At 24.2% G+C, this 17,493-nt stretch overlaps 1 protein-coding gene across 5 annotated transcripts in view; it reads right to left on the reverse strand.

Annotated features, from left to right (window-relative positions):
* The window catches only part of LOC135928949 (bifunctional glutamate/proline--tRNA ligase-like), a 94,783-nt gene extending 80,629 nt beyond the window's left edge, over positions 1 to 14,154 (reverse strand). For 4 of the 5 annotated variants that reach the window (XM_065465407.1, XM_065465408.1, XM_065465406.1 and 1 more), the window contains exons 1-4: positions 14,052 to 14,154; positions 13,929 to 14,010; positions 4,389 to 4,488; positions 4,050 to 4,227 (exon numbers count right to left, since the gene is read on the reverse strand). In XM_065465407.1, the coding sequence (XP_065321479.1) occupies positions 4,050 to 4,227; positions 4,389 to 4,488; positions 13,929 to 14,010; positions 14,052 to 14,121 (430 nt within the window). In that variant the 5' untranslated portion in view covers positions 14,122 to 14,154. Of the gene's footprint in view, positions 1 to 4,049; positions 4,228 to 4,388; positions 4,489 to 13,928; positions 14,011 to 14,051 lie in introns of those variants that run through there. The other variant, XM_065465409.1, reaches the window with a different exon arrangement.
* Between the last annotated feature and the right edge of the window lie 3,339 nt (positions 14,155 to 17,493).

The raw sequence follows: 17,493 nt of genomic DNA on the forward strand, positions 1-17,493 counted from the left end.
GGTCAATCATAAAAGGTTCAATCAAAAAAGGTAAAGACCCAAACAAAAAAGGAAAAATGTCAATCAAAAAAGAAAAATTCCCCCAAAAAAGGAAAAAAGACCGAACAAAAAAAGAAAATTCCCAAAAAGAAAGGAAAAGTGTCAATCAAGGAAAATCGTAATTTTTAAAAAAAAATTTTTCTTGTCAATTTTTCTTAAATTTTTGTCATTCCTTCTTATTTTATTTCTAACTTTTTGTGATTTCTTTACTTTATTTATATCTTTTCTCAATTTATTTTTCTTATTATATCTTTTCTCAATTTATTTTTCTTCTCATTTTTGATAATTTTTTTGCCTTTTTAAAAATAATTTATAAATTTTTTGTTATTTTTCTTCACCTCTGCTTCATTTTTTTTAACAATTCTTCATTTTTTTCATCAAGCATACATTATTCTTTTTATGATTTTTTCTCCTTATATTGTAATCTATTACATACATTTCTAACCTTCTCAATCTCTTTAAATCCTTTTTAATCTCTATTTTTTTGACCTTTTATCAATTTATTTTCTTCTAATTTTTGATAATTTTATAAATATGACTTTAAGAATGATTATTGTATTTACATATTTGTGATTGCTGAATTAAATTATTCGTTTGGTTATAATATACCTTTTTAAAATTAAATAAGTTTGAACTGTAATACCTAGTGTTGTTAAACGGCTCGTTTTGAGCCGGTTTTTAAAAACGGCCATCTCAATATTTTATACAGATATATATTATGCAAGCCTGAAGATTTTGCTCATAGATGGCACATAGGTTTGAACACCTATTAGCTAAATCTCTAAGCTTAGACAATATTTGTCTAGCTAAGATAATGAGTTAGCCGTTCTTAAAAATCTGCTCAAATCAAGCTGTTTAACAACACTAGTAATACCAAACGATATGTTAATTAATAAAATATAATAATCATTTTTAAATTCTTATTTTTAAGATTTTAATATTTATTCAAGACGCATTTATACTTTTGAGCAAGTAAGTACCTTTTTTTAGTTATATATTTAAGACTATATTCTTTAATTTATGAATAATTAAACGTAAAAATGAGGTAAATGTTATAAAAATTTAGTCTTTTTTGTCATTCATTCTATTTAATGAGTAAATATTTTAAAAAGATATTTTTTTTTGTTTTAAAAAATAAAATTATGAAATGGTAAAAAGGGGAAAAAACATTAACAGTGAAACAAAGGTTCTAATAATTGATGCTATCTAAAATTTAACATCATGTTTTAAAATAAGCTAAAGACAGTGACAAATATTAAATATTCTCATCTCAAAAATGGAATAAAATAAGATAGTTTGTCCAAAGGAGGTTCATGTGCACTCAAGAAATTTAATCAAGAACAGGAAGAATATATATTAAATTGTATAAATTTGAATTGCACTTTATCCTTAAAACTAAAAGGGTTATGTGAAATGATTAAAGAAAGTGGAAATATTAAAAAATACGGTTAGGTTACTCTCCGGATTTAGGTATAGCTTTAAAAGAGTATTACTACGTTTAGTTGAGAAAATACCGAATCAAATATCGAGATTCGCAAAGAATATGCGAATTGGCTTGTAGATGTAGCCTATATGAAAGAAAAATTTATATTTATCGATGAGAGCGTTTCAATATCAACGAGGCGGTAAATAAAAAGGCTAATAAAAATGTTCAAGGGATAAAGACAATAAATTATACTATCATCGCGATTCTCACAATTGCAGAAATATTTAGATTCGAAGTTCTTAATGGCCCTTGCAATGCTATATATTTCAGAAACTTTGTAAATCAAATATTAAATCGTTTTGTAAAAGGTAACATGATTAATATGATTTTTGTGATGGATAATATTCCATTTCATTATTATCATACAATTAGGGAATCGATCGAAAGAGGGCATTCATTGAAATATTTACCACCTTACAGTCCTTATCTTAATCCTATTGAAAATGTGTTTTTTCAGTGGAAGGATTTTGTCAGAAGTAACGAGGAAGAATTAATTCGTTTCATAGAACAGAGGAATATCTGAGGAGAATGCCAAAAATTATTTTAGAAATATGAAGACCTATATTCAAAAGTGAGAAATTATAAATGATAATATAAATTTTTGTTTCATACTATATTACATATATATCGTAATTGTAATTAAATAATTTGATATGTAAAAAATTATAATAAAAAAAGTTGTGCCAAAAATTTAGTGAAAATTAAATATTAAGGAGAAAAAATCATAAAATGAATATTGTATGCATGATGAAAAAATGTGAAGAATTGTTTTAAAAAAAATGGAGCAGAGAGGTGAAGAAAAATAACGGAAAATTTATAAATTATTTTTAAAAAGACAAAAGAATTATCAAAAATGAGAAGAAAAATAAATTGAGAAAAGATATAGTAAGAAAAATAAATTGGGAAAAGATACAAATAAAGTAAAGAAATCGCAAAAAGTTAGAAATAAAATAAGAAGGAATGATAAAAATAAAAAAAAAAATTTAAAAAATTACGATTTACCTTTTTTGATTGACATTTTTCCTTTTTAGATTGGACTTTTTCCTTTTTTTATTGAACCTTTTCCTTTTTTGTTTAACACTTTTCATTTTTGATCGGACGTTTTCCTTTCTTTTTGGGAATTTTCCTTTTTTGATTGACACTTTTCCTTTTTTGATTGAACTTTTTCTTTTATGATTGACCTTTTTCCTTTTATGATCGAACCTTTTCCTTTTTTGATTGGGAATGTATATGTGGCAAACCAAAATGATTTTTTAAAATGTAACATAGCCAAAGGCCTACAATAAGTGGCCCTAAAAATTTCAAATATTTATGGAGAAAATCTACCTAATAAAAATTTGTTACCCCCCCCCCCTTAGCAAAATCCTGACTATGCCTATGACTAATCAGCTGGGAAATTATATGATAGGGCATTTAATATTAGTTTGCTGCTCATATTTTTTTCCATTTAAAACAATTACAAAATACAGCCAAAACTATTCAAAATAACAAAATTTTATAAATCCTGGTATGCTGAAATAAAAATCCATTCTAGGCCAAAAAATATTGGACCAGAAAATGAAAGGTCACTTCAAACCCATGCCAGGCCTAAAATTTCGATATCAACAAGGCTATAGGATATGTAAACCAAATTTTAATTATTTTATATGCCTATTATTTGTTCTTTCTCTTTTTTTTTCTCCCTATTTCTTTCTCTTTTTATTTATTTCACTTTTTTCATTTTTCTTTTAAATCAGAATTTAACACAAATATTAAATCAATAAATTTTTAAAAAAGAGAAAAAAATATACATAAATTAAGGGCTAACAGTAATATAGGTTAATTTTAAAGGTCGCCTTTAGAGTTCAGATGAAAAAAAATCAAAGGAAAAATTTATAAGTAAATATTAACCACCCAAAAAACAGATACTAGTATACTCTTATTTATTTTTTATCAAAAGTATGAAATCCAATTTATATATTTCTGGTCATCCAAAAATGTGGGGGATAATTTTAGGGAAGAAGTAACCAGATGAACCCAACAAAATCTTTGCCGAGAAAATGATGCATATCATTATTAAAAAATCAATAAAATCTAGGGTTGTGCCGATATTAAATATCGGATCAGATCGGCACCAATATTTAGCGTTTTCCATAAATATCGGATCGGGCCAATGCCTGCAAAAACCGATCCGATCTTATTGCTTTTCTTTTTTTTTGTTATTTTATGTTATGTATATTTAAATTATAATTTTTTTTTATCTATTATAATATAATTTTTTTTTAATTGTAGAAATAAAAAAAATTAGCATAATTCGATTTTTTGCATAAAAAATATTAATTTCTTAATTACAATTGGTTCAAATGGGGGAGGGGTGAAAATTAGTATAAATATAGTATCGGTTTTGAACCAATATCGGATAGGTGAAAAAGATGTGGATCGGCAAAGCCCTAATAAATCTGAGTTGATTTTATAAAGCTTTACACAATATTATAATATCAATTTCAAGTGCTAATCATAAGTTGTATAATATGGAACAATATACCTTGTGTGTAAGCCCAAACAAAGATATCAGCAAGTGTTAAGTTATCGCCTACCAAAAATTTAATTTTGATTGAATTTGATCGTGTTAATGTTGTATTTATTTTGTCAATTACTCTATATAATTTTGCTTTGGGTAAATTAGGATACTTATATACTGCCTTTACAGTCCAATTATCTATCTAGAAATTAATAAATATTTTTTATAATGATGCTAATGAAAAAATTAAGTATAAGTTAATTGATCTCAAGAATAAATGAATTGGCAATATGCATAACTATTCAAATTATGCAAGTAAAAAAAGCAGATTAAAGTTTGTTTATATTGTAAAACCAAATAAACCTCGGTTAATTGTAAGGGATTCCCTTCATAAAGTTTGAGGTAAGGAAAAACACGAGCTAGATGTCTTGCTATTATAACATCATCTTTTAAATTTATTTCACTATAAACATTATTAAAAAGAGAAAATTTGTTAAATCAGAATTATATCAATAATTAAAAATGAAGATAGCAATAGAGTATAGAAATTTAGATCAAAATTTATTTGGAAAATTTTTCCCAATAAACTTATTGATATACCAAACATCATCAATTTTTTTAATTTATGATTGTGTTGGTTACAGTTACACAACTAAGAAAGCATTTTATAATATGATAAAATTCTTATATCATTTTTATATTACAATTTACTATAAAAAATAATCTTTTTATGAAGATTTATATTTTCCCTAAAATGAAGATTTTTATTCATTCATTTTTGATATTTATATTTTATCAAGAAGATTATTCATTAATAACTTAGTAAAATTTTAATCCAAACTTTTTTTTGGCAATATATATTATTTAGATGAAAACACAAATCATTGGCTGAGGATAATTGTCAGGGGCGGACTGGCCATAAGACTGGGAAATTTGACCATGAGGCCACAGATCAAGAAAAAAAAATAAACAATAGGTGGATCAGAAAAAAATACATATTATTTTTATTTGTTATGACTTTTCTCTTGTATAATTAATATATATATTTATATATTAACATTATTTATAATTATATTTTCTTTTCTAGTTAGAATATAATATCAATCATTACTATAGGATTATCATTTAGATATTGCTTTATTTATGGTTCATTTTTTCAAGGAGAACATTTCCCTTTATATTAAAGTCACTTTTTAATTAATTTACATTTTTATACATTATTTTATAACATTATAGAAATAATATTCAATTAGCTTTAAAATATTAAATGAAAATTTTGACAGATTCGCAATAATATCGATGTGCAAAGGTATTTTGGATAATAAAGTTTTTAGATAAAAATTTATCTTACCAAACAATCAGACCATAATGAAATAATTGGAAATCTTAATAATGAAATCATGGGAATTTTCTTGAGATGATACAAATATTTTGAATAAAGTCATTAAAGCTGTTCTAGGTATAGAAATATAATATTTTTAAAAAAGAGATAAGTGGCAAAAGAGTAGGTTGAGAGTTGAAAATACATTAGCTAAATCAAATTGTTCTATCCTTCTAAATAATTTTTTGGCCAAAGTAAGCAGCAAAGGCTCCAATAGATGGTTATGGGGAAAAAAGCTTACTCACAATCATTACACGTACGTACACTGTGTGTACGAGTTTGAGGCAAACCTCATCATTTCTTTGAATGAGGATCTATCTATTTTCAACTTAAAATAAATTTTTGAAATAATGCAGCAGCTCTCATTATAACATTTTATCAGCTTGGAAAAGGATTGATGATACCATTCTGTATCTTCTATCCCATCCATTCAGATAAAAGCTAAAAACATGGCTATAAATATAAATGAAAAGATTTCTGATTTAAAGTTTCCAGATAGCATCAGGTACAAAATGAACTGCCAAAAAATAGAATAAGGAGGATGTACAGTGATGAATGCCCGAAGTTCCGATTGATCTCTATACTAGTGTTGTTAAATGGCCTGATTTTTGAAACTGCCTGATTAAGATATTAGCCAAAATATTGGAAACCTCAAAATTTGGTATATAGAGGTCCAGCCTTTCTGCCACCTATGTACGAAATCGCCAGCCTTATGTAATATTATCTTTGCTAAAATCTTAATAAGGCCATTTTTAAAAATCAACCCCAAATAGGGTCATTTAGCAACATTACTCTATACTTTTGAAGTACTTCCTCCTATAATTGATCAATAAATAGTTTGACCAAACTCTTCATATAAATAAAGAGCTTATAACAAATGTGCAATATTTGTATCTGAAGCATATTGATGAAATATATCAAAGGCATTTGTAAAAACTAGTAAAAAGTTTGAAAATTGGAAAAAGTATTTGTGACAAATTACGACATGAATTGTCTAGATTTCTCTCTATTTATAAGGATTTAATAATTGGGAGTAGTGTTGCATAATCGGCTAAAAACTACGCCTAAGCCTAATAAGGCTAAGCCTAAAAATCGGCTAAGCCTAAATCGGCTAAGCCTAAATCGGCTAAGCCTAATTAGGTAAGCCTAAAAATCGGCTAAGCCTATATAAATCTGCTAAAATTAGTCAAAATTCTGCATCTATGCTTAGTATTAATTATTATTTATTCATTTTAGTAAAATAATTTATTTTATTTATATTTAATGTAAATATTTTATTATTATCAACAAATAAACATGATATGATTTAATATTTTTTATTTATATTATTATATTTTCAAATGAAAATAAATTTATTTATTTGATGTTATTTTAATAAAAAAAATAATATGCTGCTATATTGTAAAATTGTAATATTCTTTTTAATATAATTTATTAGTGATTTTCACAATCTTCTTTATAAATACATCTTTTATTGAGGAATTATATTGTAAATTTTATTAGATAAATAAACAATCTTTTAGGTGAAATCTTTTATAATTTTTTTATCATTTTTTTTAAATTATCTTTTTTATTAAATGAGGTGGATTTTATGAAACTTTTTTGATGATTTTATATGATCTTTTTAAGGATAATATTTTAATGTGACAATTGTCATAATCGTTATTTTATAAGTTTTTTGAATTTTTTTGAAGAAAATAGGTTAAAATAAGTATTAATAACATGTGTAAATATAAATTTAGTGAAGATGTACCAAAGAAAAGTGACAATTGTCATAATCGTTATTTTTAAAGTTTTTTTTAATTTTTTTGACGACAATATGTTAAAATAAGTATTAATAACATGTTTAAATAAAAATTTAGTGAAGATGTACCATAGAAAATTGACAATTGTCATAATCGTTATTTTTAAAGTTTTTTGAAATTTTTTGAAGAAAATATGTTAAAATAAGTATTAAAAACATGTTTAAATAAAAATTTAGTGAAGATGTACCATAGAAAAGTGACAATTGTCATAATCGTTATTTTATACGTTTTTTGAATTTTTTGAAGAAAATAGGTTAAAATAAGTATTAATAACATGTGTAAATATAAATTTAGTGAAGATGTACCAATGAAAAGTGACATTTGTCATAATCGTTATTTTATAAGTTTTTTGAATTTTTTGAAGAAAATAGGTTAAAATAAGTATTAATAACATGTGTAAATATAAATTTAGTGAAGATGTACCAATGAAAAGTGACATTTGTCATAATCGTTATTTTTAAAGTTTTTTGAAGAAAATATGTTAAAATAAGTAGTAAAAACATGTTTAAATAAAAACTTAGTGAAGATGTACCATAGAAAAGTGACAATTATCATAATCGTTATTTTATAAGTTTTTGGAATTTTTTTGAAGAAAATATGTTAAAATAAGTATTAAAAACATGTTTAAATAAAAATTTAGTGAAGATGTACCATAGAAAAGTGACAATTGTCATAATCGTTATTTTATAAGTTTTTTGAATTTTTTTGAAGAAAATATGTTAAAATAAGTATTGATAACATGTTTAAATATTAGTGAAGATGTACCATAGAAAATTGACATTGTCATAATGGTTATTTTTAAAGTTTTTTGAATTTTTTTGACGAAAATATGTTAAAATAAGTATTAATAACATGTGTAAATATAAATTTAGTGAAGACAATGAAAAGTGACAATTGTCATATTCGTTATTTTTTAAATTTTTTTGACGAAAATATGTTAAAATAAGTATTAATAACATGTGTAAATATAAATTTAGTGAAGATGTACCAATGAAAAGTGACAATTGTCATAATCGTTATTCTTAAAGTTTTTTGAATTTTTTTGACGAAAATATTTTAAAATATGTATATATAACATGTTTAAATAAAAATTTATTGAAGATGTACTCTAGATAAGCGACAATTGTCATAATCATTATTTTTCAAGTTTTTTGATTTTTGTTGACGAAAATATGTTAAAATGAGTAATAATAACATGTTTAAATAAAAATTTAGTGAAGATGTACTATAGAAAAGTGACAATTGTCATAATCGTTATTTTTAAAATTTCTTTGATGTAAATGGGTAAAAATATAGATTGTAAAATTAAAATTGCCTGAGTATATGCCATAGAAAAACATATGGTAATAATAGATTCTTCCCCAAAAACAGGAGCAAATTGGCATTTTATTACATTTGTTCATCGGGTCAGAAATTAATATGCAAAATTTATATCATAATATCTAATCCTAAGTTAGAAATTATTATTTTTTTACCAATTTTCACCAGACAATCTTGTTTAAAATTTGGATAAACTTTTTTTTCTATTTTAAAATCAATATCGATGCAAGTTAACTATTTTCGTCAAAAAAAATCAAAAAACTTTAAAAATAACGATTATGACAATTGTCGCTTATCTAGAGTACATCTTCACTAAATTTTATTTAAACATGTTATCAATACTTATTTAAAATATCTTTGTCAATAAAATTCAAAAAACTTTAAAAATAACGATTATGACAATTGTCACTTTTCATTGGTACATCTTCACTAAATTTATATTTACACATGTTATTAATACTTATTTTAACATATTTTCGTCAAAAAAATTCAAAAAATTAAAAATAATGATTATGACAATTGTCACTTTTCTATGGCACACCTTCACTAAATTTTAATTAAACATGTTTTTAATATTTATTTTAACATATTTTCTTCAAAAAAATTCAAAAAACTTTAAAAATAACAATTATGACAAATGTCACTTTTCATTGGTACTTCTTCACTAAATTTATATTTACACATGTTATTAATACTTATTTTAACATATTTTCGTCAAAAAAATTCAAAAAACTTTAAAATTAACGATTATGACAAATGTCACTTTTCATATGGTACATCTTCACTAAATTTATATTTACACATGTTATTAATACTTATTTTAACAAATTTTCGTCAAAAAAATTCAAAAAACTTTAAAATTAACCATTATGACAATTGTCACTTTTCATATGGTACATCTTCACTAAATTTATATTTACACATGTTATTAATTCTTATTTTAACATATTTTCTTCAAAAAAATTCAAAAAACTTTAAAATTAACGATTATGACAAATGTCACTTTTCATATGGTACATCTTCACTAAATTTATATTTACACATGTTATTAATACTTATTTTAACATATTTTCGTCAAAAAAATTCAAAAAACTTTAAAAATAGCGATTATGACAATTGTCAGTATTTCTATTGGTACATCTTCACTAAATTTATATTTACACATGTTATTAATACTTATTTTAACATATTTTCGTCAAAAAAATTCAAAAAACTTTAAAAATAGCGATTATGACAATTGTCACTTTTCTATTGGTACATCTTCACTAAATTTATATTTACACATGTTATTAATACTTATTTTAACATATTTTCGTCAAAAAAATTCAAAAAACTTTAAAAATAGCGATTATGACAATTGTCACTTTTCTATTGGTACATCTTCACTAAATTTATATTTACACATGTTATTAATACTTATTTTAACATATTTTCGTCAAAAAAATTCAAAAAACTTTAAAATTAACCGATTATGACAATTGTCACTTTTCATTGGTACATCTTCACTAAATTTATATTTACACATGTTATTAATACTTATTTTAACATATTTTCGTCAAAAAAATTCAAAAACTTTAAAATTAGCGATTATGACAATTGTCACTTTTCATTGGTACATCTTCACTAAATTTATATTTACACATGTTATTAATACTTATTTTAACATATTTTCGTCAAAAAAATTCAAAAAACTTTAAAAATAGCGATTATGACAATTGTCAGTTTTCTATGGTACATCTTCACTAAATTTATATTTACACATGTTATTAATACTTATTTTAACAAATTTTCGTCAAAAAAATTCAAAAAACTTTAAAATTAACGATTATGACAATTGTCACTTTTCATATGGTACATCTTCACTAAATTTATATTTACACATGTTATTAATTCTTATTTTAACATATTTTCGTCAAAAAAATTCGAAAAACTTTAAAAATAACGATTATGACAATTGTCACTTTTCATTGGTACATCTTCACTAAATTTGTATTTACACATGTTATTAATACTTATTTTAACATACTTCCTTCAAAAAAATTCAAAAAACTTATAAAAGAACGATTATGACAATTTGTCACATTAAAATATTATCCTTAAAAAGATCATATAAAATAACATCAAAAAAGTTTCATAAAATCCACCTTATTTAATAATAAATAGATAATTTAAAAAAAATGATAAAAGATTTCACCTAAAAGATTGTTTATTTATCTAATAAAATTTACAATATAATTCCTCAATAAAAGATGTATTTACAAAGAAGATTGTGAAAATCACTAATAAATTATATTATAAAGAATATTACATTTTTACAATATAGCAGCATATTATTTTTTTTATTAAAAAAACATCAAATAAATAAATTTATTTTCATTTCAAAATATAATAATATAAATAAAAAATATTAAATCATATCATGTTTATTTGTTGATAATAATAAAATATTTACATTAAATATAAATAAAATAAATTATTTTACTAAAATAAATAAATAATAATTAATGTTAAGCATCGATGCAGAATTTTGACTAATTTATTTTAGCCAATTTTTAGGCTTAGCCCATTTTTAGGCTTAGCCAATTTTTAGGTTTAGCCGATTTTTAGGCTTAGCCTAATTAGGTTTAGCCGATTTTTGGGCTTAGCCTAATTAGGCATAGCCGATTATTAGGCTATACCTAATTAGGCTTAGCCGATTTTTCCACCTAAAATCTCGGCTAGCCGTTTTTAGTTGGCTAAAATTAGCCGATTACGCAACACTAATTGGGAGTGAAAATACTGATGATATAATTTGTGCTAGTAACGAGTCTAATAAAAAAAATAAAATAATACAAGATAGCAGAGTTGTTAAAAGATACTTTTTAAATGGATCTAGATATAGATACAGATACATCATCTAAAAAGTTATCTAGATCCAGATATTGTCTAAAAAGTTATCTTAATATATATACATTTTTTAAATACTCTTATATAAGCTTTGCATAAACCTAAATTAGGATTCTATTGTGAGAATGTATAAAATGAGCTTAAAACCTTATTAAATAGTATCAAAATATAAGTAAAATAATGATTTTTAGATTTTAATATAATAATATAATATTGCCGGGATATGAAAATATATGATTAAATGATTATAAATAATTATTAGATTTCAGTAATAAAATATTTTTAAAATTTTGGTCAATAAGGCATCCTCGTTTATCTTTAAAGACATTTTTAGCTATATTAAAAAGTCTTTCTACCAGAGTGCTTGAAGGGATTGTGTTGTTATATTTTAATAACAATTTTATATCAGAATATTCTTTAAAAATAAAATTACAACATTGATTTTCGAAAAAATTATTTAAAATTTGTTGACTGCTGTGGAGTACTGAAAAAAATCGGATATTAAATTATTTGTTTTTTCACAGGTTATTTGTTTGCAATCAGTTGAAGACCTTAATAATTCATCAACTATTCTTTGTATTAATAATTTTTTTATTAACAGTGTCTGATTTTTTCTCTTAAAATTTAAAATTGCAATTGTAAACATTAATTTAGTATCTAAACTCTTAAATGTTTTAGTTGCAAGTTGAGGTAATGGTAACTAAAATTTTGGTGTTCTTTTGTGGATATGGCAAACATCCTACTAGCAGAGATCTGTTTTCTTTATAGATACAGATACCACATTTTTATATCTAGATACTGTATCTAGATACTTTAACAAAAGATAGTAATAATACTATTATCAATACTTAATGTGTCCATAAGATTTTTCAATGCTATCAACCTAGGTGGAGCCTATTAGTTGAAAAAGTTAACAGTTAGCTGTTACCTAAATTCAAAAAAGAAATATAATGGTAGTTGCTGCTTTTACTTAAAAAAAATAGGTTAACAGTTATTTCATATTATATTATATGGAAGAAATGACTGTTTAGTAAATTAAAAATTATAAAAATTAGGCTGAAGGCAAGAAACATGATAAATTAGATACATTCTTATTGGTATACATTAAAAAAGAATTGTTGACAAAATTGAAATAAAATAAATTTTGTTTATTTAAATCAAAGTTCAAAGTTAACACCAGAGTTATTAGCTTAAAAATTATATAATATTTGTTTAATTCATTTATTTAAATTCAATTTTGTGAAACTTTTGCTATATGCAACTCTGGGCATAAAATAATTTTTTATATGTAATTAATATGGTTTCTTATGTCGAATATATACTGTTTCAATGCACAATAGAGACTACGTGTTTATATCTGGAATTCATATGATTTTAAATATGGAATTTTTGTTAATATGTTATTAATGTGTCATAATAGTGTTTTTCTTAATAAACCACAAATATAGTATTTAACCAATCATTTTAGATTTATTTCAAAATATAAGAAACCTTTAATATGGAATACTCACTAAAGGGAACCTGGCTGTTGGCCAATTAGAAGTGTGTCAAAGGTGTGTAAAGTAACAAATATGGGGGTATAGCCCCACATAAAAATGAGGTCACTAGATACAATGCCCATAAGACCTCAACATCACCACTATGTCCCTGATTATAGTGCTCCATATCCATTTTTTATATCTTTTTATGAGTTTTTTTTTAAATTTACTTGTATTTTTATTATGGAAAGGCATTCTAGCATATATTTTTTAAATTATGGATAGAGCTTAAGGTAAGCATCATTATGGATCTAACTAATATAATTTTGCTAAAAAACATATTTTTATATTTTTTAAAAAAGCGGAGATAGAACAATATGTTAAATTTAACTATAAAAATTAAAGTAGATATAAAATCATAATTTGTGAAATATATTGTATTATATAAGATTTTAAAATTATTTTTATTTTTTTTTACAGATTTGGGAAAATATTTTAGCATTGCTATGAGATCTAACTTTTTTTATGGAGATTTTGTTAGATTATTAGTTAAATTTTGAGAAGAAGCTGCCTATATTAATACAACTTGATTTTAGAATTCAGATTTGAATATTTTAATGATATGAAACATAATATTAGATTTTTAAAATTGTACATAAAAATAATTCTTGACTATTTTTTGATCTATTTATTGTTGATGTATAAAAATTCAACACTGAATTTATTGGAAAATATGTATTTTACTAAAAGTGGATATAGAACACTATAATCTCTAGGCATTAAAAGTCAATAAAATATATTTATAATTTCATATAATATATAATATATATAAGTAAGATTTTTATTAAAAAAGATTAAAAGCTTTGAAAAAGAATTTATTTTCCTTATATGGGAGTAAACATGGATTGTTTTTTAAAAATCATTAACTGATTTTAGAAATTTAATTGTAATTAAAATAGATATAAAAGAAATAATAATTATATAATTTAATCTATACAAAGTATTAAAGAAAAGTTGTATAAGAAAAATATACTTGGCTAGAAATGATGTTTCATTCCCATATTTTATTCTTACATTATTTCGACTATTTAACTGATCCAGTATTAAAAGAGTCCCTTAATTAGACTATAATAATCTATTTTTAGATAATAAATACCGTAAGGTAAATTATCTTTATTAATTGTAATTTCTATATCATTCGAATTATTTTTTAAAAGGATAACCATATTTTGAAAATTGGGAATGCAAAATGTAGAATATAAAAAGATCGTATATTTATTTTACTCAAATCGGAAAAATTTTAAAATTAAAGCATATACATATACATATTTATTTATTTTATTAAAATATCTATACTCTGCAATATTTGTATAAATTGCAATTATCAATTTTCTGATCTATAACGTTTTAATAAATTTAGATTTTATACATGATCATATATAGCATTCAGGTTTCCTAACAAGTCTAAAAAATGTATAATACCATGAATCCATACAAAATAGTAATTATCTCATCATTGATATGCCATTTCATATTTTATAAATACATATTTTGATAGGTTTTGATAATACAGCCTATAAAAACATAGTGGAAAATAAGTAAACTGAATGGACAATATTTTAAACCAATAATATAATCTAAAATTATTAATGTTCTGACCTTTTAATAAATTTATATTTATACATGATCAGATGCAGCATCATGTTTTTCCAACATGTCTTAAAATGTTTATGACACCAAATATCCAAATAAAATAGTTATGTCATCATAAATGTGTTATTTCATATTATATAAATACATATTTAGAAAGAATTTAATGTTATGGCTCATAGAAACTCAATAGAAAATATGTTAAAATAAAAACATACTAGCAAAACCCTCTCTCCAGATCATTCTATTTTTCTTTAATTCTCCTATCCTTTTTTTCTTTTTTTCTTTCCCTTTTGCTTTTAATTTTTCTTTCGCTTTTCCTTATTCTTTTACCTTTCTCTTTTCCATTACCTATTTCTTTTCCAACAAACTTTTCTTTTCTCTTCGCTTTTCCCCTTTTCTTTATCTTTACCATCTTCTTCTTTTTCCTTACTTTTTTCCTGCCATTACCCCTTTTCTGTCCTTCTTCATTTCCTTTCGCTTTTCTCATTTCTTTCCATTTTTCCCATTTCTTTCCTTTTCCATTTTCTTTTTTTTCGCTTTTCTTTTCCTGCCCTTTTCTATCTGTTCTCCTTTCGCTTTTCCCTTTTCTTTCACTTTTCTCTCCATTTCACCTTTTATTACACTTTCCTCTACTTTTTCTTTCCCTTCTCATTTTTCCTTTCCTTTATCTTTCGTTTTTATTTTTCTTTCTCTTTTTCATTATATTCTCCTTTCCAGTTGTTTCCCTTCTGATACCTTGTTCTTTTTCCGTTTTCCCTTTTCTCCACCCTGCCCCCCCCTCTTTTTTTTAACGTTTTTAATTTTCTTTACCTTCCTTTCTCATTTTCATTTCTTACTAATTTCCATTTCCCCCTTTTCTTTCCCTGTTCTTTTCCCTTCCTTTTATCTTTCCCCTTACCTTTTTCTTTTCATTTTTCTTTCCTTTATCTTTTCCTTTTGGGTTCTCTTTAACATTTCCCCTTTTATTTTTCTTAATTCTTTCTTTCTCTTTTTCTTTCCTTATTCTTTTTTCCCCATTTCCTTACCCGTTTTCTTTACTTCCTCCTCACCCTTTTTCTTTTCTTTCCTTTACTCTTTTATTTCCCTCCTTCTTTACATTTCCCTTTTTTACCTTTCTTTAACGTTACCTTTTATTTCCCTTCTCCTTCACCCTTCCTCCTCCCTTTTTTTCCTTTTTATTCCTTCTATTTTACTTTCTCTTTTCCTTTTTCTTTCTATTTTTTTCTTTTATTTCTCTTTACCATCTCGTTTATTTTCCTATTGCCCTCTTTTTCCTTTTTTCTATCCCTTTCCTCATATCTCTCCATTTACCTTTACCTTTTCCTTTTCTTATTATTTGTCTTTTCCTTACCCTTTTTCCAATCTTTTCTTTTCGATTTTCAATTTTCTTTCCATTTCCCTTTCTCCTCTCCTCTTCTTCCTTATTTCTTTATCTTTATCTTTTCCTTTTTTTTTCCTTTTTTTTTTTTTTTTTCTTTTGCTTTTTATTTTTTTCTTTTCTTACCCATTCCATTCACTTTTTTTATATTTCCTTTTTCTTTACATTATTTTTTGTTGTTGAAGTATTCAAATATAGATTTAATATAAAACATTTTATCTTAATTTATATAATTCTGACTTTTATCAGGGGTGTCGTTAGCATTTATAATTTCAGGGGACTCAACTAAAAAAAAATTTATATTATAATTATTCATATCTATTTCTTTTTAAATTTTTATATTATTACCTTTTTCATTTACTAATTTACTTTATCAATTAATTTCGTTTACAAGTTTTCCTTGTGGCGTAATATTTATCTATTATTTTTAAATTTCCCGGTATTATAATTTTTAAATTTTTAGTCATGGATATAGACTTTTTTTTAAAAAACGCTTAAGGTGAAAATCATGCCAAAAAGCAAAAAAGTATAGTATGATAATTTAATAAACAAAAGCAGTGAACTGATGATTTCCTCAAAAGAATCAATTCAAAAGGGGGATATGATTCCCATTTCATCAATAATTGATAAAAATAGGGTTAAAATTGCAAAAGAAAATAGAGGCAAGATAAAACTAACTATTGAGGCTATTTTATATTGTGGCTTGCAAGGCCTAGCACTTTGTGGCCACAAGGATTCAAGAAGCTTAAATTTTAATAATAATGATAACGAAGGTAATTTCCGCGGACTTTTAAAATTTAAAGCATTAGGAGATCCTGTATTAATGGAGAGCCTCATTAGTACCAATAAAAATGCTACTTATCTCAGCCCTAGGATATAAAATGAGATAATTGATATTTGCAACAATATCATTTTAGAAAATCAATTCTGCCCCATGTTTCTCAATTTTGGCAGATGATACCACGGACATTGCTGGCATTGAGCAGATGTCGTTGTGTGCGCGATATGTAGATACTCATAAAAACATTATCAAGGAAATGTTTCTCCAATTTATTCCTGTTTCAAGCATGACTGGGACTGCTTTAGTCTGCTTTAGCTGACGTAATAATTGTAAATCTTAAAAAATTAAAAGTAATAATTAATCGTATTATATAATTATTTTAAAAAATATAGCTAAATATAAATATGATACGTGGGCAAGGGTATGATGGAGCACGTGCAATGAGTGGACAATTCAATGGGCTACAGGCATTTATTAAAAAAAATGCCCAACAGCTATATATGTCCACTGTGCTGCCCATTCACTCAACTTAGCAATATCGGATTCATGTTCTTTACCATTGATATCAAATTGCTTAGGTTTTTAATTATTAAATTAAATTTATCTAGCATCTATGAGATGTTTAGATACCCCAAACGTCAAAATATTTTGAACAGAATTATATCTGAAACTCCTTGCCCAATAAGGAGAAAAAAATTGCAAAAAGCTTGTCCAACAAGATGGAGTCTTCGACATCAAGCTGTAACAGCTTTTATCGAGTTAGAAGAGCCGATTATTAATGCTCTT

This window comes from Gordionus sp. m RMFG-2023, chromosome 4 (genome assembly GCF_954871325.1).
Source record: "Gordionus sp. m RMFG-2023 chromosome 4, tfGorSpeb1-WG-v2, whole genome shotgun sequence".
Classification (NCBI taxonomy): Eukaryota; Metazoa; Nematomorpha; class Gordioida; order Chordodea; family Parachordodidae; genus Gordionus; species Gordionus sp. m RMFG-2023.